General features: G+C 40.9%; 2 protein-coding genes across 2 annotated transcripts in view; one reads left to right on the top strand and one right to left on the bottom strand.

Annotated features, from left to right (window-relative positions):
* Positions 1–2,345: 2,345 nt before the first annotated feature.
* On the bottom strand, positions 2,346–16,551 carry rassf9 (Ras association domain family member 9). Its single transcript, XM_069163453.1, has 2 exons — positions 16,418–16,551; positions 2,346–5,468 (listed from the first exon to the last, which is right to left on the bottom strand). The coding sequence occupies exons 1-2, from the start codon at positions 16,462–16,464 to the stop codon at positions 4,232–4,234; spliced, it is 1,284 nt and encodes a 427-aa protein (XP_069019554.1). The 5' UTR covers positions 16,465–16,551; the 3' UTR covers positions 2,346–4,231.
* A 2,898-nt stretch (positions 16,552–19,449) lies between these two features.
* The window catches only part of nts (neurotensin), a 6,288-nt gene continuing 2,854 nt past the window's right edge, over positions 19,450–22,883 (top strand). The window contains exons 1-3 of the mRNA XM_069162726.1: positions 19,450–19,689; positions 20,712–20,773; positions 22,407–22,604. Coding sequence (XP_069018827.1) covers positions 19,629–19,689; positions 20,712–20,773; positions 22,407–22,604 — 321 coding nt within the window. The 5' untranslated portion in view covers positions 19,450–19,628. The remainder of the gene's footprint in view (positions 19,690–20,711; positions 20,774–22,406; positions 22,605–22,883) is intronic.

The following is a 22,883-nucleotide window of genomic DNA, read 5'->3' as shown; positions in this document are numbered from 1 at the left end:
GCTTCATATCGTTCACAAACCAACGATGACATCACTGATGGTTGATGACATCACTGGTGGTTGATGACATCGCTGGTGGTTGATGACATCACTGATGGTCGCTGCTTGTGTTCAACATGTTTCCCTTAAAGACCAAAAGGAAAAGTTTGCATGCTTCTTTAATCACCTCGCTGCAATACGAGCCTCAGAACGTACAGTAACCACACGGGATGTGTTCATTCACTCATCAGTTAGACGCTGTGGTCACCTGCATCTTCACAAAGCGTTTGTATCCGCGGTGGTTCGTGGTGTCACTCAGCTTTCATGTATCCTAAATGTGTTTCATATAGTGTCACCAGAAAACCTGCCAAAACAAATGAGTCTCAAAACAGCAGTTTGTTTAAAACAATGGTTTTTTTTTTAATCACTAATCTAAGCTTGCAAATTGCCTTTCAAACGTCCCTCCTGATCCTTGAATTCACAGCATTCAAGTGCTGCATTCAAATCTACTTGTTAACAATTTAATTTCAGGTACTCAAAGTTGTTTTTAGAAGATTGCTTGATAAAAATAGCACGTGCAAGGCTTTTGCTAATAAATATATTCATGAAATAGAACATGACGTGACAGCTTTGTCACTATAATTAGTTTATCACACTGAACCCGTTCTGCTGTTAGATTTGTTGTCAGACATTCAGAGGATGATAAAAATACTCCCCAGCAGTCAACTAGGTGGGAAGAGATGGTTGAAATGTGTTAATTGCCAATTAGTCGGGATGCTCTTTTTGCTGCACTGATGGTGAAAGCTGCCCAAAGATAAAACACATCTGACATTTTGTCCACTAGTCTGCACAATAATGCAATAATGTGTTCTATATATTAGGTTCCTAAATTAAAAGCACAGCAGTAAACAGAGGATGGTTTACTGGATCTGCGAGGGCTGAACAAAGTCAGGTCTGCAGTCAACCTAATTGTCATTTTGGTCGATGTAATTATTGTTGTCAGCCGACACACTGGTGAGCTGGCAGGTCTTTGAAACGCCGATCTGCTGCAGCGAGAGGAGGTAAACATGACCTGCAGCCTCCCTGAAACTGGGAGCTGAACTCACTGCAGCAGAGAACAAGTAGATTTTATTACAAGAGTTCAGAAAGCAGTAACGAGTTCACTGGTGTTCACTGATTTTGGGAATTATTTAAAAACAAAGTCGCACATTCCCGAGACTCAGTGTAGAGTTTCACTGTCCCGTATTAACTACTTCTTCTGAGGCTTTCACACTCTGCCAGTGACTGTAAATATACACCGCAGGCTTTGTTTGACTTCTTTTAGTGCCTCAGACGCCTGAAAAGCAACTAGTATGAGAAAAAGTACAGGGAGGTCCTCAGCACCCTTAAAAACAGTCAGAATCAGGTCATTTCGTTATTTATTACCACTCGAGGAAAGCAGGTGCCTCAACATGTCAGAAATGTACATAATGAAGTGAAATGAGTTGAAGGTCTCACTGTGCCGGTTTTGCTCCAGAACCCCTGAAGGGTCATGGTGAGATTTATTTTATTCGGATCTCCTGTTTAATTTTCTCGCTGTTTATATATTTTCATTACACCTGATCCAAAGGAACAGTTACTGGCCTTGTTATGGGTTATATATGGTTTATGAACGTCCGTTATGAATCCTCCACTTCAGATTCTGTCCGTCACCATCTTACTAGTTCGGAGCGGTTTGGAGCAGGAAGTGACCATATTTGGACGAGCTGGGGGAGGAGCCAGCGGTGGATCTGACGGATCTGATCGGCAACCTGACGATACTACGTCCCGCCCACCGATCGCTGTAACCTGACTGCACCACAGGCCTGTCAATCAAACATACACGCCCCCCAAAAACAGGTCTTCTTGAATCTTCTTTTCTAATGAATGAGGGATTATTTTCAGATGGACCTCCAGAAAACTAATAAGAAGGAGTGACTTTAGCTTACATGACACACGCAACACTACTGAGGTAAAATGACTTATTCAACCCAAACTATGATCTTTTTCAAACCCTAATCAAACAGTTTTGGTGCCTAAACATAATTGTGACAATATCACATTCTAATCATTCTAATTCTATGTTCCCATTGAGGAGATGGAGTCATGTTTCTAGTGATGAGCAGGATGTGATGTCATAGTTACAGTTGACCAATCAGATCTCTGGGTCAGAACCGCTCGTTGTATAATAACTGTTCAACTTTACATCCTCCTCTGAAATCTCTGGGCTTCTGGCTGAAGAACAGATTGAGTTATTCCACACTCCTTTCACCAGCTCAGCACGGGACTGATTCACATCAGAATATAATATCATTTCTACTAAATGCCTTTATTCTGACTGAATAAATACTGAACGTCGTAGAAATACTGTCCCGCTCCATCAACAGGTGTGAGATCGTTCACATTGTAAGCTCTCCGGCCTTTTCATGGTCGGATACTTAGTCGCTTGAAGCAGTGAAGGAGGAGAGGAGGGGTGGAGTTTCAGGCAGTTAGTGTGTGAACTAGATACCCTGTGCTCTTCCAGCAGCCTCGGCCCTGAGAACAGTGTCAGTCTGTCAGCGCTACCGCGACGTGAGGAGAGTGCTGGCTGTTGTTTGTGCTGCGACGACCATCTCGTCTGATTACACGCTGCAGCGACTGGGAGGAAGCTGTGTCATCTCTCTCTGGTGACTCAGCGCTTCGAGACATCTATGAAATCCAATTCTGTGTTTTCGGAACAATAAGCTGTGTTTTTTCTGTGTAGTTTTAGGCGACAACATTCTGTAGAAAGGCAGCACTTTGTAGGAGGAAATAACGAAATCATCAAAAGCTGTTTTTAGATAATTACAGTATTAGTCTTTATTATAAATGTACATTTTACTTTATTTTGTGCTCTTAAAGTTGAGTACAGATGTTTGTGATTTCTTTTGTGGTATTCCATTCAGCAGGTGGCAGATTTATGTTATTGAAACAGTCATAATAAAGTTCCATCCGTAAAATACAAGTGCATGATAAATAAATAGTTTTTTTTCAATTGTTTTGTCAAATTGTCTTTAAAAGCTGTGCTTGTGTCATAATAATTATTTGCAGTACTTACATATGTATTTACAGCAAAGAGGAATGTTTAAAATATATTCTGACCAAATTCTACATCCAAACCATTTAGCTGTTTGTTTTAATATAAAACATTGTTAATAGACTCGTATGTACAAAGAAATGCAGCTTCATTTAACAGCTTGAGAACAGCAGAAGGATACATTCACCTTTATCTAATGCGACTGTGACAGAAATATAAGAAGACTTTTTAAACGTTGATGAGACCTGGTACAGCCAAACTAAAGTTTTAAACAGTGAACCATCGACGGACTGTAATCTGTGCATACGAAGCCCCAGTTTGTGTCCTGCAGCTAATATTTCATGTTAAAGTCAAACCTCAAATCCAGATGGGAATTCGACAACTCTAGAAAGTTATTTCCTGAAATATTCTGTCCTTCAGTTAAAAAACAAAATAAAAAAACTTGTTTACTGAATAACAAAGTATTTCAAACTTGTTTATTGGCTCATTTCTAAAAGTGATGTCATATCGTGATGCATTGGCCTGTGGTGCTGTCAGGTTACAGCTATCAGTGGGCGGGGCGTAGTATCCCATCAGATTGGTCAGATCCACCGCTGGCTCCTCCCCCAGCTCGTCCAAATATGGTCACTTCCTGCTCCAAACCGCTTCGAACTAGCAAAGATGGTGACGGACAGAATCTGAACTGGAGGATTCATAACGTTCACAAACCAACGATGACATCACTGATGGTTGATGACATCACTGATGGTCTGGAGACATCACTGATGGTTGATGATTGGATGATGATGATCTGTTATCCCCCTAGTGGACTGACAGGTGTTATTACACACTTAGATGTGATTTGGGTTTGACGGAATTTATTCGAACCTGAGGAAAGAAAAGAACATTTCTTGTTTTGTTGACTGAACGGTCCAATATGATGAAGAAGCAGCAAAACAAATGAGCTTTTAGCTTAAAAGTTTAGCTTTTAAAAAAAAAACCTCTTAATTGATTTTTATTTGTTGTTGTTGATTATTTTTATGTCTCTCATTAAATTACCTACTGGGTTTATTGAATTCAATGTTTATGTGCATGTATAGCTAGTTTGATTTTCAGACTGCACTGAGACGAAAACGAAGACATATGAGAGGCTCCGACTGGTGCCGATAGAACAATAAAGTAGTGGGTCAGCTGGCTTCTTCAAACGTCCGTGTCCAGTGGGGGGAGGAAGTCGAGACACGGTGACAGCGAGTCCTGACTGTGTGTGGAGCTAATCCCCGTGTCCGAGTCCGTGTCGGTGATGTCCAGAGGCGACAGGCTGTGTTTGAGTTTCACCGTCTGGGTCTCACTTTTCAGAGGGACACTTACAGACCGGTCCGTCTCTCCGCCGTCCACCATCTGCAGCGAGTTGAGCTGTGCAGCCAGCTGCCAGCACTCCTGGTCCTTGGACACAAGCGCACTGTCAAAGCGCTTCAGCTGCTTGTCTACGTCTGCAGCTTGGTGGTGGAGGGAGACGCCGGCGGAGAGGCTGCGCTGCAGCTGGTCCTGCAGCCGCTCCAGTTCAGCGGTGTAGAACGACTCGTCTGCGTCGGAGATCCAGGAAGCAGCCGTGGCTCCTTCCTGTTCGCCGTCCTCGTCTTGGCTCAGAGGACCGTTGGCCCTCCTCAGCTCCGAGTCGATGTCCCGGGACAGCTGGAGGATGAGCTCCCGGTGCCTCTGCACCTGCACCTCCAGCTGCTCGACCCCGTCGCTGGTGTACAAGTACTCCTGCAGCTGCTCTTCGCTGTCCGCCTCCAGACTCGGACCGCACTGAGCCGGCGAGCTCTCCGCCGCCGCCTCCCTCTGCACCTGCAGCTCGAACCTCTCGATGTCCACGTCCAGCTCCCTCATCCGCTGGATCTGCTCCCTGATGGTGTGGTCCTGGTTGAGAATGAGCTGCACCATCCGATCGACCTCGTCAGCGCCCAGCGAGCTCTTGTGAATTTTCTCCAGCTTCCGGAACGCTTTCTTCACCATTCGCTTCTGCTTCTCCACCGGCAGCGCCTGGGGACCCTGAGAGCGGGCGTGCTCCCATCGCTTCGGCCTCGCACCTTTAGATTTCACACCTTTCTTAGCAGGCTGGGGCACAAAATCGCTGGTTTTGAGCAGAATGAACTGGATTAAGGGTCTCTGGTCGCCCCAAGCGTACCACAGTCTCAGGATCCTGGTGAGAGGAGGCAGAGCTCTCTCGAAACCCTTCCAGCGCTCCACCAGACAGAAGTCTTTGGGTTCCCCGTGCAGCAGCCGCTTGCTCTCCGGGACCGACTTGTGATCCTCCAGTAACGCCTGAATCAGATCTGCACATGTCGTGTGCTTCGTTACTCCACAGACCACCTTCTCCTCGTTGCAGACAGTAACTTGGATCTCCTTTCCCACCGTGGGCTCGGCATCTTTGGTCCTACGAGAGAAACGGAAAAACTAAATTTACACTTGTGGCTTTAAAATAGCACATTTTAGAGTCTTAACCTACTTGTGTCCAGTTTCTCCTTCAGTTTTCTAAATCCTTTCATAGCCCACCGTCTCACAGTAATCTTCTATATGCACTAAAATGAAAAATTCAAATTTGAGACTTCACCACTCACTGAAAGTCATCTTGACATTCATATTGTTTTATTCATATTTTCAAAAAATTCAGACTTGCATTGTTGGTATTTTGAAATGTTGGTGTCTCCACGAGAACACTAGACTTAAATTAAATTATAGGGATTTAATAAATGCATAACTGCATGGCATACATTTATGACTTATGGGTTAAAAAAAACCGCAAACAGATATCCGAAATCTGAAATGCACTGGAAGTCCTCTCTGTGTTCTCAGCAGTATGTTTGCATGAATGGATCCTCCTCTGATGGCTTCCTATTAGGTCAATGAGCAGAAAACTACATTGGCTCATTTTGTGCTCCCTGGCTTGATTCTATTAGACTGCTCCTCATCGTCTTACTCATCACAGACGATCACTTAATGGTTCGGTTCTGAGCTGTTTAACCCCGAGGCCCTCATTACCTTTTCGTCTGCACCGTAAAACTCGCTCAAAAATTGACCTTTGATGGGCCGACGATATTCATTTTTTACGAGCTTAATGGACCGCCGGTAATATCCAGGACCTAATATCCAGTCATTAAATGATCGGCACCGGCAACGCAGACAGACACAAGTAATCAAATCAGTGGAAAACACTGCCAGACGTTTCAATTTGATTTTAAGATAAAGAATGATGTACTAGCTATTATTTGTATGACAGAAAACATGTTGGGAGACTTCTTTTATTTCATGGTGTCTCTGGTGTTGTACTGCCAAGTTTCTGTCTCTTTAAATTACTCAAATTTAAAGTTTAAGTGTACTCTGAAAATAAAAAAAAATAAGTGATATATAATCCTCCTGTAATTACAGACGGTTCAAAATAAAAGAAACCGGAGGAAGATGATCCGTCTAATATCACCAGGGGACACGAATGGGAGCTCCACCTCTGACACTGAACTGCACACTCATTTTGTGGGTTGAAAGAAAGTTGGTCTGTGGTTTTGCAACCCAATAGGCAATATTTCATTAATCTGTTGGCAGTAATAAATCAGAGTTATGTAACTGTAATCCTGGATGATGTCAAGTTTCCTGAAATTAGTTTCACGTGACAAAAACAGATCTACAGCATTAGCTCATCAGGAGGCTTCTTGATGTTATGACACTGATGGACTGAAACACGTCTCCAGTGTGTTTTTAAGTTTAATTTTCTTCAGGTCTTTTTTCGTCCCTCCAGGATTTCTTGGAGGATTGTTGATCAGAAATGTTTGATTTTGTGGCAGATTTTCGATGTAATTTGCAGCTTTAAATTAGTTTTTTGAGATTTCTTTTTTAAAAGCACTACCTCAATGGAATAAATATGCAATGACTTTCTTTGACAATATATAAAGACTTTAGTTCTAATCGAATTCTAATTTATTAATTGAACTTAGAGAACCATGGGGCTCAAAGTTAATATAGAAACAAGGACTACATCAGCCTTTCAAAATAAGAGCTTTAGATGCTGTTTAATTCATGTTCATTCAACACATAGACCTGCTGGATGAAACCAACAAAGAGACGTCTCTGACAACTGGACGTGTGGAGAAAACTCATTTAACATCCAGTAATATGGAATCACTTCCTTTGATCACAAACATTTAATCATATAATTTTAATGTGAAGAACATATTTCACTTCCTGTTTCTCCTCTTGTTCCTGTTTCTCCGGTGAACAGAGTTTTATTTGGTGATGAAAACAGGAGCAGAGACTTTCTGGTTGGAAATGAGGAGTTATTGTTAATAAAGTCAATTTTGTTTGAAAAGATTTACTTTATGTCGTTAATACTTTCAGCTCAGATTCTGATGACGACATGTTTTGCGGAAAAATCTCGGGAATTAAAAGAAATTGCAAGCTGATGCAATTATTGTGGAGTTTGCTTGATTTTATGTTCATTATTGCGATTTCCTGGAGGGACTGACTTTTTAAGTTTGCAATTCAGTTATAATACAGATAGAGCCTCAAAAACTCATCTTTTTATTACACTAGAGAAAAACAAGCTTTGTGATTAAAATCCAATCCTGAAGGTGTTCAGCCTGTCAGATGTTTGATGTTGTTCCTCGCCTGAAGTAACGGCTTCATATCTGAACTCTGCATCAAGTGGCGTCTGCGCTTTATCTGTCGAGTGACCTCAGTTGACTGCAGCTCATGTAAACCGCTGATCATTTAGAGGGAGGAAAAAAAGATGATAGTATTTTTCAAAGTGGAGAACTTAAATGCTGCATTATCTCACAGTTTCCAGATTTTACAGACTGATAGCGTCGTGTGTTTTGGTTCCTACACAGTGAAAACTGCAGCTTTGTGGAAGCTGCTGGTGAACAAGGTCTGAGGAATGCGATGCATACAATGCGAGAGGCTGGTTAATGGTTATTGAGACACTTGGAGAAGAGCGGAGCAAAGCAAATACCTGAGCTATGCGTAGGCCAAACAAATCCAGCACGCCTTCTAGCATTCACAGACAGCGACCATGACGACTTTGAACTCAGAGCCTCCAACTAACTCAGACTACTACACCCTGAATCTGCTGCTGCTGCTCAGGAAGGAAACCAGCGGTTGAACCACGCCTCTACAACATATAGACACTGACACAACAGCTCTGCAGCTCTTAATAGGTTTGTCCTCCGTTTAACAGTCAATACTTATGACTGCATCAGCAATTCTAAAATATTTACCCATTATAACTTCAAATAGTTTTTCAGCACATCATTTTAAACTTCTTTCTGCATTCTGCAATTACCAGCTGCAGTTATTAGCTACACATTAAAATGTTACGTAGAACAAATTACTATTTTTAAAGTTATGATGAATTTTTACAGATTAAACTGGCCAATTATACGTATGTAAAGTTGTTAAATTTTGATTCACCTTGATTGATATGCATCGTTTAAAGGATCAGAAAACGTTCCCATTGCCTTGGAATAAATAAATAAAATACGAACGTACTCCTAGAACTCCAGTTATGTCCGGTAACTACTATTTCTTTAGTTAGTTCTTTATCTCCATCCCGCCCTACTGAGGCTCTCCACCTCGGGGAAACACTGCTTTCCTAACCACCGGAAAACTGGGATCAGAAGTACAAATGTCTCCGTCTTCGGGGCCACAACCAACAACATGTTGTGAATTGAAATGCATGCATCAATGGATAAATGAAAAAATAGATGAGACAAAAATGACCAGAAAACGAAGGAAAACAAGAACATGGTCAGTGCAGTGTTACTGTACAAGACATCTAGAAATAAACTGAAGTACAAATATTCACTACAAACCTAAATATGTTTCTGTGGTCGTTTCTGAACATGCAGGTGAATAAACACAATCTACGGACAGTCGTGTGTTTCAGAGGTGACCGAAGCCCTCAGCTGTGCAGGAAGAGGCTGCAGCCCGGCGGGGAAACACCTGTATTTATCCTGGGCCACAATCACCGACGCTCAGGCAACTTCCTGCCTGCCGCCGCAGTTCAATGTAGGGAGGCAGGAAATGGGAAAAATGGATTCGCTCACTATGGTCTGTTTTCCACTCTAATGTGAAGAACCTGTAAACAAATGTATGTTTGTGGTGTTTAGACTGACTTTGAAATAACTTTCGATGGCTAGCAGTGTTTTGGAGACTGAAATGTCAACAGTTTAATTTAAGAAAAAATTAATCTGACCATGACTTTCATTATGATCCTCAGAATAGGCTAACTACTTTAAACATAGTGGGGCACCTCTATATGCTAAGACAACCCAGTCTCACAGCAAAGCGTGAAATACACACGCTTTGGGCTGCCTAGCGTGCGTGCAAGTTTCACGCTTTCAAAACGAGTAACTCTCACATCATGTGACCAAGGTCCCGCGAGGGGTGGCTTGGTGTCGTTGGTCACAGACTGCCATGTGGGATGATGAGGTTTGAATTCAGGAAGTGACAAACATTTTTGTTGTGTTGTTTTTTGTTTCGTAACTCCAACTACGTGTTTTAGCTATAAGTTTAATTTTCCTGTAAATCACATGGCTCTAAGCATACAGTAGGTTTTATTTTCATCAACGGCAGAAAAAATGTGTAACTTTCACGCCTCGACAGCACAAAGTGTGGCTATTTCACACTTTGCTGTATTGGACCGGCGTGTCTATTTCACGTTTAGCCGTGATGCCCAGTTACTATCTAAATCCTAGTCTACACAACTCAGGGCTGGACCGGAGATGCTTCCTCCTGCTCTTATCTGACAGAGGGTGAGTTATTGCCGAGGAAACAACATCTCTTTTCTATCTGGTCGAGTTGATCTTTGGGTTTACTCCCGCTCCGATAGGCATCTGTGAGCAGAGACACAACACACCCCTTCCCTTCTCTTCCTCTGTGAAACCGCCCACCCCAATTATTTTCTCTCCTCCAGCAGGGCTGTGATTCACCAAAAAATATTTTACTCATTGGAAATAAAAGACCTCTCTGCAGCCCGGTGAGATCATGACATTGCTTTGGTCACTTTTTTCACTGTCTGGCAACCATTTCATTTAAAACCCTTGCAGGCCTGCTGTGTCACTACAGGACCCCCAATGATGCTCTGTGATGGTAGAAGGCACCAATTAACTATTGTCAGCTGACAGATTTGAAGAATTTTTAAGTGGATCCAAGAAGACCAGGATTTGTAATACAGCCTTTGTCTGACTTGAGTTTTTAAATTTGCTATTATAGCTTAGCTTCACTACTGCTAGAGTTAACCAGAAAGAATATTGCAGCACTCCCTCATCTTTTAAACAAGTGCACAATGATTTTTTTTTGGTGATTGTTGTGATCAAAAATCTTTGAATTTGTGGCGGATTTTCGTAAAAATTGTGATGTAATTTGTGGAGTTTTAAGTGGATTTTTTGCGAAAGAAATTGGAAGTCGAGAAAGAAAAATTAGATTTATTTTTTTTAAACACTACCTGATAAAGAAATACATATTTAATCACTTCCTGTGATAATAATCATGTTGCACATCACAGAAAGTTCTAATCTTTTTTTATTTATTCGTTGAACTACGTATGTTTCCAGAACAAACCGTCTGTGATTGTGATATAGAAACAACGACTACATCAGTGTCAAAATAAGAGCTTTAGAGTTTTTTATCATAAGCTCCCGCAAATATTGCAAAGTTGGATTTGCGTTAATTATTGTGATTGCAATATTGTGATTAATGTCACCAACAGATTTCAGATTTTTCTTTGTACCTGCATGTGGAGTAAAGCAGTAATAACAGCTGATTGTTAAAACCCAGCCTTCAGCAGACTCCTCTAAGCCTCAACAGCTCTTTATGATTCACATAACTGCCTCCTACACTAATTAAAGTGCGGAAGACTTGAAATAAATACTGAGTTTACTTTACAGAAGAGGAATTGGAGTTTAATTCCACTGATTTGAAGTCAGATTTTCTCGCTGTGGCTTCGCAAACATCCATTTTGACCTGTTGTTGGATTAAAGTTTAATTCTTTAAGACTCCAAAACTGGAACTTTACAAATTCGATCATTTAAAGAATTATTACACATGGACAAACATTTGGATGAAACTGGTATTAGTTGCCAATAGCACAGACGCTTCCTGCCAGGACAAACACATGCTGCACGCCCCGCTGGGCTGATTAACATCGCAGCTGATACTTTTCATAAGGGCTGTCACTTTGGGAGCCATTTGATATTCATAGTTTGGGATCAAGCTGCGGTTTGAGACGCAACAAATGAGGGTGCCCTCATAGGTCACAGCTTCGGGTTTTAAATGACAGAGCTGGTAGTGATGTTGTTACGAACTCAAACCCGTGAAATTAAGATGTATGATGATATAAAGAAATACTAAAATACAAAGTTCGAATCAGTGAAGGACACAGGACAGAAAACACCTCAACATTTGCACCTCAGTGGACCCAAGAAACCCAAGCAGACCGGTCTGACCTCAGGTTGAACTTACAGACTCACGTCTCCACTTCACCATCAGACATGTGGAACCAAACCACATTCAAATTATAGGAATTTTAGTGCAAGTTTGTGCGTTGGACGGTTGCGTTACAGCTCCAGCGTGGTGGCTTTGCCCTCTTCAATCTTAACACTCGTAATGACAACCCTCAAGACATTAACAATTCCCTCGTGTGTCATAAATTTGCGAGCTACAAGTTCCCACAGAGGACCGCACGCTGGTGGTTTGAACAAGTCTGACAGAGTTATAGCTCTCCGTTGTCTCAACATGTTTCCTCACATCAATAGTAGGAAGATAAAGTGATGCAGGAACAAAGCTGTGATATCATATGGATAAATATATCCTGTGTCCACTGATGTCAACAGGCAGAATTGTGTACTATAGAATAAAGATTCCGTTTACATTTGGATTTGTCTTTTGGTGATGATAAAATGGTGGCAAACAGCAGCGACGCCCACAGATGACAAGAGAAGTAAATGGTGTTGAAATAAACTATAAATCTGTCCTGATTGAAACTGTATTCAAAGGTTGGTTCAACCAGATCCATTTACTGTATTTACCGACCAATTCAGATAATTACATTTTATTGCCGAGGCTTTGATATTTCTGTCTCTGTGATTTCTGCTGACACATCAATACAAGGGGAGACAAAGGGATGTTGTTTGTGGTGTTCACAGATGTGTTTAAATGTCATTTTTTTTAATGCTAGTGTGAACAATAAATAGGAAAAGTCAATGGTTCTGCAGGTATTCAGATCAGATGGAGAGTTAACGGATCACCAAAGATGTTAAAAGGTCATCCTGGCGTTTAAATAAATGTATTTTAGAAATTTTAAAACAATAATTAATTTCAGACATTTGGCTTAAAACTCATACATGTCAACCTCTTGGTGGCGCCAAAGAAAAAGTCAGAAATATTAATATTAATTCTTAGAGAATAGATGTTTGTATTAAACTCAATGGAAAGCTATCCAGTTGTTCTTAAGTTCTTCTGAAACTTGTTCGACCTTTCGATTGACGGATTGACATCATTATCAGATGTGTCATATCGTATCATTTACAATAATATCACGATGATAATGGACTTGTTGATGTAATGACGTAAATTATGTTCATCTGAATTAGGTTGTACCATATTAGTCCGTTCACATTATATCGTTATAGTTTTTAATATGATAAATAGAATTCGTACTGTGATCATGGAAATACTCTGAATTGTAATTCTGTTTTTACTGTGAATTTGAAAGTAAACTGTTACATTTATTTTGACTTGTTAAACTATATCACAGATTTTCTTGCAATCATGTTTCTAAAATTAACATAATTTCTTTCAGTATTTTGTCCTCAAGAATATCGTCATTGCAGAAATATCCTGATATATAATGATACTAATTGAGGGCCATATAGTTTGTCCCTAATCGCCATCCATAGAGTCTCAATGCTAAAATAGCTAGAAAGGTTTTTGTCATCTTTTGCTATAAACTCTTTTAAACTCTTCTAATAAACAACATAATGAAAACTATTTGTTCTGTAGATCTACTCGCAGTAAATGAGAAAACATTTCGTCTGTAAAATTGATAAACTGACCCTTTCAAATATTGAATAAATCAAGTTCTTATTTTCCGTAACATCGGTGGTGCGACGTTGTTTTGTTCCGTCCTCTGCGCTGCTTCATGTCCCACCGGCAGCGTTACAGAGGTGAAGCCATTTACTTCCTGATTTGGTCTTTTTTCTTGGATTTATCTGCTTCCAACGTCACTAAACAGTGTTAAATTGTTTCTTTTTTTTCTGTTTTGTGTTTAATGTAATTTCCTACTTTCTGTTTGTACGTTTTTTTGTGTTTTAGTTGTTCAAAAAAAGTCCTCCTCAGCATTATTTTTGTAGCTTACTGTGCCTGTTTGCAAGAGAACACGTTTCTTATCCTACTTGAAAGACAGCGAAGGTCGACGTTGATGTAGTCATGTGATATATAATCAGGAGTCTGCAGATGGAGTTACATTTTGAACCCTGACTGGATGCTTTACGTGTTTCTCTGTCAGACTTCTTGCTGATCTGCTCGGAGCAGTTTGACATCACCTTTATCCAGCTTCTGTCAAAACTAGACTCGATGTGAGTATTTAGCGAAGCACCGCATCTGGTTCAATATTAAACATCAAACATCACTTTAAAAAATTTGCTTTAATTTGGTTAAAATCAACCATCAACCATCAGTGATGTCATCAACCATCAGTGATGTCATCAACCATCAGTGATGTCATCGTTGGTTTGTGAACGTTATGAATCCTCCAGTTCAGATTCTGTCCGTCATCATCTTGCTAGTTCGGAGCGGTTCGGAGCAGGAAGTGACCATATTTGGACGAGCTGGGGGAGGAGCCAGCGGTGGATCTGACCGATCCGATCGGAAACCTGACGATACTACGTCCCGCCCACCGATAGCTGTAACCTGACTGCACCACAGACCTGTCAATCAAACAGACACGCCCCCAAAAACAGGTCTTCTTGAATCTTCTTTTCTAATGAATGAGGGATTATTTTCAGATGGACCTCCAGAAAACTAATAAGAAGGAGTGACTTTAGCTAACAACACCGAGATAACTGATGGACACATTTTATTCACTTTGGATTTGATGAGAGAAGTTGAATGGGAGTCTATGGAGCCGGAGGCTTTTTGGAGCCGACCTCTAGTGGCACTCGCTGGTATTGCAGCTGAAGACACTTCTGGATCAGAACCATTTTACAGAGCTGGAAGCTACAAACACTTTTATATCCAGACTGTGTAAATGATAGACTTATTTGGTTGAAAACAGCCTGGAGTGTCTCTTGTGTTGACACCACTTTACCACACATAACCCTTCCATCGTTTCCATATAGTAAATGTTAATAAACATTAAAGAAGAGAAACTCCTTACACTGACATTTTCTGGACCAATCAAAGCTGCTGTTTCCAGTCAGACTACCATTCAATTCTCAGTTTATCTGATAATCTACAAACTGTTTCACCATTAAACTAAAAAAACTGACCCGTTATCCTCACAACAAGTAAACAGAAGAGGAAATTATCATCATTATATTCTCCGTCCGGTTGGTTTAGTGGAACGAGGGAGAGAAACTCCAGCAATAGACAAGAGATGTGTCCTCTCTTATCAGAGAGGATGAGGGACTGCAGAGGAAACAACATCACTCTGTTGATCTTTGGGATAACTTCTGCTCCGATAGGCATCTGTGAGCAGAGACACAACACCCCCCTTCAACCTCCGATTATCTTCTCCCCCCAGCAGGTCTGTGAATCACCAAATAAACTTGACTTCTCTTGTCTGTCAACAGAAAAAGCATCTTTTTTGTATTGTTTGGTGCAGTCTGATCATCTCAGCAGCTGATTGGCTCGATGCCGTCATGCTGCCGAGGAGGTCACTGCGTTGCTTTGGTCACGTGTGTCACAGACTGGCAGGCCTGATGGTCTGTTTCACTACAGGACGCCAGCTTAATGGGACTCTGATAGTGGGGAGGATTCAATTAACTACTGTCAGCTATAATCATCTCCACATTTAAACTTCCATTCTTTATGTTTGGGAAGGTTTTGATGTTTCTTGTCGTTCTCTGGCAAACATCCAGCTCCGTGTTTCAGTGTGAGTAGAGAGGCAGCGTTTGACCTATCTACAGATCTAAACACTGCAGATAATTATAGGTACCGCCGTGGTAATTACTGCGCAACACACACAAAATAAGGCATTCACTAGAGAAAACTTCAGTCAGACTGTTTGAAGTCATCAAAGATAATTCATCTCAACTCTGTGTGATGTGCAGAAACATCCATTCTGCTGCTGGAGACACTGTCAGAAAGCTGTTAACTGTAATTTAGCATAAAAGAGTTTTATTTCTGAACTGAATTCAAAGTATTTCTGCTCAGTTTGGTGCTAAACGTCGGCCTCAATAAAAAAAACAAATACAAATACTTCTTCAGTCCCTCCTGCAAGGGATCGGATGGTGACCAGGATACTGTGAACGACAAACTCTGTTCAACAACTCTTAACAACACAAGTCTGCAGTCAACAATACAAATAGAATTTCTGTTTGCTTGTAGCTCAGCAGATCTCATTTTCACACCTTTTCTTTTTCAAAGCTGTAGCTGCAGCCAGAGACGCATCAGAAGGCAGATTTCTCTCCAACTAACGTCAAAATGTTCTGAGACTCCGCTGTCTCACATGAAATGTTTATTAAAGATAACACGTCGTAGTAATTACAGAGCAGGAGAGGGTCTTTACGAGGACCACCATCGAAGGCCATGTTTTACTTTAAGGTGTCAAAGTATGTCACAAACATAAATGACACAATGACACAAACTACATGGAAGAAAAAAACAAGGAGGTGACTCTAAATACACACACACACTTCTTAGTCCCACATACTAGGAAACAGACAAGCTGAAGGCTTTTCTGTTGCTGGTTAATGTTGGTTTAAAACACCAAGTGTGTGTCATCAGTAAACCTGAGAAAAAGCAAACAGAGACTTCTATATTCCTGGAAAGTTTATAATGACAATGTGTCTTTAACCGGATTTAATTGCTCAATCTTCCACCTTTAAGGAGTATTTTTAAAGTCTCACTGTATAACCCTGTTACTTTAATTACATCTGGACACCAGCCAGCAGTATTTTTCTCATAGAAGTGATCAAAATATAACTAAAACAAACCTGCATGAACAACTGAACCCACTCGTGCTGCTCAGTCGTAAATCTGATGCGCGCTGCGTAAATGGTCTCCCCCCTTTAACAGCTCACCTCCGACTTCTCTCAAACACTGAACCGCTGGGGGGGGGGTGAGATCACACTCAACACGTTTGAAGAAAACCTCGCACTCATCTCATCACGTTACCTGTTTTTCAGTCGAGCTTTCAGGAAGTTTTTCCCAAACGGAGCCATGACGCAAAAAAAGAAGGAACCGGCGCGGCGATCCGAGGCGCTACAGTCCCGGCATGGCAGGACGCGGACACTCTGCAAAGTTTCTGGAAAGTTGAGCGGTGTCCCGTCTGCAACTCTGTCCGCCCCATCCGAGGAGCGAGGGGGGTGTTTCCTATTGGCCACTGAGGTTTCGTGGTGAAAGGCTGCCCCCTTCCACCTGCACGAGCAACCGGAGGAACTCCCGCAGAGAAAAGCACCGTTTTTAGAGCACTTCCAACTGGTGTGAAATATACACAGTAAATACTTCGACATTAAAAAAGTACAAATGGATATTTTGGAAATAATACATTATGTAAAAGAGAGAAAATGTTGTTAAGCACCAAATATTATTCCAAAGTAAAGTTCTGCTCTCTGATTTTGTTTATTAAGCTACAAACTATTTGGAAGTAAATAGAAGAGGCAGATGGTAAAGCTGAAATGTGTTTCCAGTAGAAAATGTCTCTCTGCTGGATTCAAAAGACAAAGATGAGATTCAGAGATCAGAGGAATGCAGCCTGCTTTAACGCAACGTGTTTCACATGCCTGACACATCTCCTGCCGAACACGTGAAGTTGTTCCAACTGGGCCGTTTACTTTATGTTGAAGGGAGATGATCCTCTGTGGGAGCCAGTTACTGTTTGTGAACATGGTTCAGATGGACAGACTGCTGGACGGATGGACAGGATACTCACATGAGCGCCGCTTTTCTGGTTTTAATCAAAGAGGAATTCATGTATACCACACTGAACAAAGTATTCTTCACCTTATTTCATAGATGTCTGACATATTTCTTTGTCTTTAGAGGTGTTGATATTTATAACAATTACTTGCTGAAATCCAGTGATCCATCATTCAGTCAGGCCCAAATATATCAAGTCCCACAAAGCCCCAAATGCAGCATTTTAATGTGTGTAAATGGCTGAATCAGCAGGTTTACTGTCAACACGGGAGCATGTACAACATTAATGCAATTCGTTTTCATTGACATCTTTAAAAACATCAAGTAAAATTGAACTGATCTGCATCGATCCACGTGGACCTCTATAGTTTACATATTTTTGAATATTTGTATAATAAAGACCAATATATAATAGCTGCATTTGTCAGAATTAAATGAAAGACCGTTTATTCTTTCACTGTCTGGATGCACAGAGCAGATCTTTATTTTTAAATGCTTTATTTTTAATTACAAGGACAAAACCCTAAAAGAAAAACTGAAGCTGTATGATATACTGCATTTGATTGGAAGCTCTCAAACATGTTAACTTGTACTGTAAATAAAACAATATGTGTCTGATGTAGTTTATCCTCAAAATAGCAACTACTCCATTTTACAATTACACAATAATACAGTACAATTCCTGTATTAATTTATATGCCTTTTTGGGGGGGTTATGTCGCCCCATTACTGGGAAAATACCAGTAATGTAATGTCAATGCTTGTGAAGTAAAACCTATAAGTGTGACTCCCCCTCTTGGTAGCGACCTGCTGGCAGCGTACGTCGGCGTGTTGGTCAGTCAGCGGAAGTAAACAGAAGAATGCTGATGTCACCCGATGAGCAGAAAGCAGCTCGGCAGCCGGACATCAGACGGTGAGGAACACATACCTGAACAGGTAACAGCTTCGTAGAAGAGGCAGCAAGATTTTTTTTTTCACAATTTGGGCCATATACTATAATATCACATTTTCATGACATTTTTGAAATAGTATGAATTTTTAAAAAAATATATATTTTGGAGGATATACTATCAGGACTTTTTTCTGATATTTTTGACAACATCCAAAATTGACATTTTTATGCCATTTTGGAAGCCATACGATAGTATGACATTTATTTAAAAAAATTTGATGACATACTATACTAGTATAGACATATATATATATATGTACATATAAAATCACATTTGGACCCCCCCAATGTCGATATGATGGTTACGCCCTTCAGTGTAATTGCCGGACTCAGGATGACTCATTCTTTACTGTAAAAAGTCTTCTTAGTGTTGGTAAATTTCTAGTTTCCACATCATACTTGTGTTGGTGGAATTTCACCACGATCCGCCAAACTGTTTCTGATGTCACAAAACCTGCTCGTAGGCCCGCCCCTTAAAGTCCGATTTTCAGTGCGCACAAACAAACTTTCCCCCTTCAGCCTTTTAAACTCTGCTCATATAATCAGCCTGAAACATTCAACAGTAGGAGCAAGAAGAAAAACTAAATGTGTGGAGGGAAACTTTAAATATTGTTTCCAACTAACATGGGAGACATATCTTTAAAAATTCTCCCAAAAATGGAAATCTGAACATCCACAGTGACAACTCATGATGATCGTGCAAAATGATGAAAAGCTCCAGAATCGCAGTTTTCCCCGAAGCGTTTTATTTGAAAAGAAACACTTCATTCAAGTCGATCAATGAATTCACTGTCGATGTTGATTTGTTGTTCAGAAAAAAAGAACATTCAGTGCAATATTTCTGATATACTGAGACAGTTTAATGTGAATGAAACATTACTTGTCACAAAGATTCAGGCCTTCATCAGGTGCTCGTTTGGTTTCGAACCAGACATCCACCTGTTGAACTGGAAAGACGAATAATTAGCAAAAAAAGATGTGATTTTTTTTTCTCAAATAGTGACAAAAACATCAAATGTGATTTGTGCGTCCTCCCACATCGGCCCTGCTACCCATCACTGGGAGACAAGTGTGAAACAAATCGTGACGGGAAAGAAGCAAATCTTCCAAACCTTGACGCAGAAACCTTTCGCCCGGTGATGCCGAAGTGACGTCTGATGAAACGATGACACGGTGACAGGAGGGAGGAGATGACATGAAGAGAGATGGGAGAGACGGGTGGATGGAGGGAACGAGGGGGGCCGTGTTAGTGGGAGGGGGGGGGGGACTGCTCCTCTGACATCACATTGGCTCTTATATAGTGAGAGAATGGAGCCCACTGCACTTCACATCCAACCAGAAAACTGCAAAAGTGTGTTTGGATCTGACGAGGAGGAGAAGCAGCATCGTGATCAAATCCTCCTCAGCCTCTTCAGCTGTCTGTCTGACCCTTCACCTGATGGACTAGATCACTGCTCAGGTCAATTCTTCAGCGTGGGATCTCTTATCTTTTTGGTTTTTACTTGTTTTTTCACGATGCAGGCACATTTGGCGTGTGTGCTTCTCTTGTGTTTCACATGTGGAGCATTTTGTTCAGGTAAGCACTGAAATCCTCTCAGCAGCTTTCACATGCACCGACTTCATTTCTGACTTCATGTGCAGTAAAAATAAAAAGAGGGAAAAAGCAGAGACATCATTTGACTCTCACATAACTCACTGTGTGCAACAGGTGCAGCATTTACTGATGTTTTACAAAAGTCCCGAGAATTATTCAAGTTACGGAAATATTACCGGAAACTAAAATGTGCACTTCCAAGCTTCTTTTTAACGTTGGTTTTCTTAGCTTTGATTTCTGGATTGCGAACTGTGAAACCCTGGTTGCCAAAATGATTTATTCTTCAGGTTATTTCCTTTTTCTTTGTTAAAATGTTGTCGGACTTCAGAAGAACTTAAAATATATATACAAAGGTAAAATGAATAGATTTCTTCCTTCTAAGACTTTTATTCTTGTTTTCTACATGAGATGTGATTTATTGATTCAGGATTCTCCCTCTTATTGGATCCTACAAACCCCCTGACCCTCAATGATTTAATGTCAGGATGCTTCCTTTATATTGTAGAATCCATGTTTTTCACTGTATATAAACATTTATTATCACAGAGGAGCGTCAATATTCATGTTTTTAATCAATCCCAAATTAGGTAAATTCATTTTCATTCTTTCATTTAATTCATTTGGGATTTAAAACAGACTCCTCTGAACTGCTCCAGATGTGGAATTAGATCTATAAAGTCGATTTTGGGTCAATGAGATGTAGTAGTAAGATAAATTCAGCCATTTAAAAAGTAAAACTAACATGTTGGATGAATGAAGTGTTGTCAGATAATGAGGGTTTTGCTTGTCTCTCAGGGGAAACTTGTGTTTCCAGCAGTGAGTCACTGACAGAGAGCTGAGCTGTGTTTCCTTATTACACCGGAAAAGTTGAAAAACTCCTTTTAAAAGCATCACAGAGAAGATCAAGCGGGCGAATCAGAGAAATCCATTCTCACTGAGTATTTTGTATTAAACTGCTGATTAGATGAAGTTGAAGTCTAACCGGTCTGCTTCTCCTCCAACAGACGTCGACCAGGAGCAGCGAGCGCTCGAAGACGACCTCCTCAGCAGCCTCTTCACCTCGAAGGTAGAAGCTCTTTAATGCACCTGTGACATCACAGACTGGGTGTCCCAAAAGGTTGAACCCCAGCGGGTCAGTTAGTGACCCCAGAACCAGCTGTTCTTTTAAACCCACATCCTTCTGGTGTGTTCATGCTCAGTGGGAGATGAGTAATTCCCTCTAAAAAGGCTTTTTACTGTGACCTGCATTTAGAGAGACTTTGTTTTGATTGTAATTGCATCTTTTGTTTTTTATTTATTTAGTTGAAATGTGCTCAAAAAATAACCCAGCAGTCCGTTTCCTCTGAGATGAGAGCAAAATAAGAGGGACGTAATTCAGTTGTAAGTTTTGGATTTGTATCACATTGATCCGGCGCTGAAGGCCGAACACATCTGAGGGATGAAGCCTCTGAAAGTGGAAGTGGAGGCGGAGAGACGGATGGCCGAGCCTAATAGCATTCAGACGGCCCCGACGGCATCATAACGACACGTCTCCCACCTCTCCAGCTGATAAATAAGCGCAGCGCTCGTGCGGGTAACAAATCAGCCGTGTGATTGATGTCTGCTGATGCTGGAGCTGCTCTGGAGATGATTGGAATCATAACTTGCCGGCTGACTGATGGAGCGCTCGAGAGGCTGCAAGCTGCAGCTTTACAGGAGATACTTGTGGCTCTCTGTCTGAACAACCTGCATGGTCTTTTCTTTTGTTGGTGACAGTTGAACTGACTGATCTTTTCTTTGTATCTGATTAGATACAGAAGGTCTCCCTGTGGCTCATATCTCTGTTGAATATGATGACGTTATTCTCCATCTGTTAGTCTGCTTCTCGGCACGTCCTGTTATTAGCTGCTTGTGACGTTGGACCGTAGATTGCTGACATTATAATTTGATTTAACTTTGAATTATTTAACTAGAACTAGATTATAACACAACAGGCTGCAGCTCGATGAGGTTCAATTCACTTTAGGTGTCTGGTGGCGATAAGAGTGGTTAAGAAATATCCTTCATATTTCATGACTGCTGTCATAGCATGTTGCATTCTGCATTAATACTCCAAATGTTTGTAAAACCTCAACTTTTACTGCTTCAACTGGAAACAGACGTTAAAATGAGGAGAACACAAACAGATCGGTTTTAGACCACAGACTTTATTTCATTATTTGTATTTGCTCGTTAAACCAAAACTATGAAAAAACAAATATTGAAATCAGTAAAGATTACAGTTACATCAATTGAGTTACTACAGTGTGCCTAAATTTAAAATGAGTTTTGTTTTATAGTTGTATAATTTTCATCATTCAATTTTCACCAAAGACGAGCATAATAATAAGAAGCACATTTACCAATAATAATAACAGGGATATAAATGGCATTAAATTATGTTCTTCTGTCCCACCTGTTTTTTTTTATTGGGATCTATAATCAAAGTAATTATATTGTAATAAATCTGAAGAACAAATCAGTTTTGCACAGAAAAGGTAAAACAAAAAACAAAAACACAACAAATAAACTATAAAACTTAAACTGTGGTTAAAACATCAGTTTGTTAATTGTGTGTTTTTATCTCAGTGCTCACTTTGATTTATCTCACAATGAAAACCAGAATTTATTGTCAAGTTCGTCCACCTGAGCACCTCCTTCTCCGGTGTTCCCCCTCACAGATGAAACAGAACAAGCAGAGCGCCCCCTACTGGCGCGTGTCGCTGGCCAACCTGTGTAGGATGATGAAGAGCTTTCGGCAGAAGTCGTGGAGCAGCGAGGAAGAGGAGGAGGAGCTGAGGGAGGTCAGCCTGCCGCCGCTGGACGAGCTGTACAGCCTGCAACACATCTGTAGAGCGATGCAGAGCCGAGAGGAGAGGGTGAGACACACACACACACACACACACACACACACACACACACACACACACACACACACACACACACACACACACGAGAGGAGAGGGTGAGACACACACACACACACACACACACACACACACACACACACACACACACACACACACACACACACACACGAGAGGAGAGGGTGAGACACACACACACACACACACACACACACACACACACACACACACACACACACACACACGAGAGGAGAGGGTGAGACACACACACACACACACACACACACACAC

The sequence above is a fragment of the Embiotoca jacksoni genome, unplaced genomic scaffold, assembly GCF_022577435.1.
Source record: "Embiotoca jacksoni isolate LCO1_2020_lvr unplaced genomic scaffold, fEmbJac1.0.p SCAF_3, whole genome shotgun sequence".
NCBI lineage: Eukaryota > Metazoa > Chordata > Actinopteri > Embiotocidae > Embiotoca > Embiotoca jacksoni.
The sequence above is the reverse complement of the archived record's forward strand: the minus strand, read 5'-3'. Positions and strand labels throughout refer to the sequence as shown.

Excerpts from the sequence above, each read along its gene's own strand:
- rassf9 (XM_069163453.1), bottom strand. The coding sequence starts at position 16,464 with ATGGCTCCGTTTGGGAAAAACTTCCTGAAAGCTCGACTGAAAAACAG. Across the intron at positions 5,469-16,417 it reads AAAGCTCGACTGAAAAACAG|GACCAAAGATGCCGAGCCCA; the intron begins GTAACGTGATGA and ends TTTCTCTCGTAG.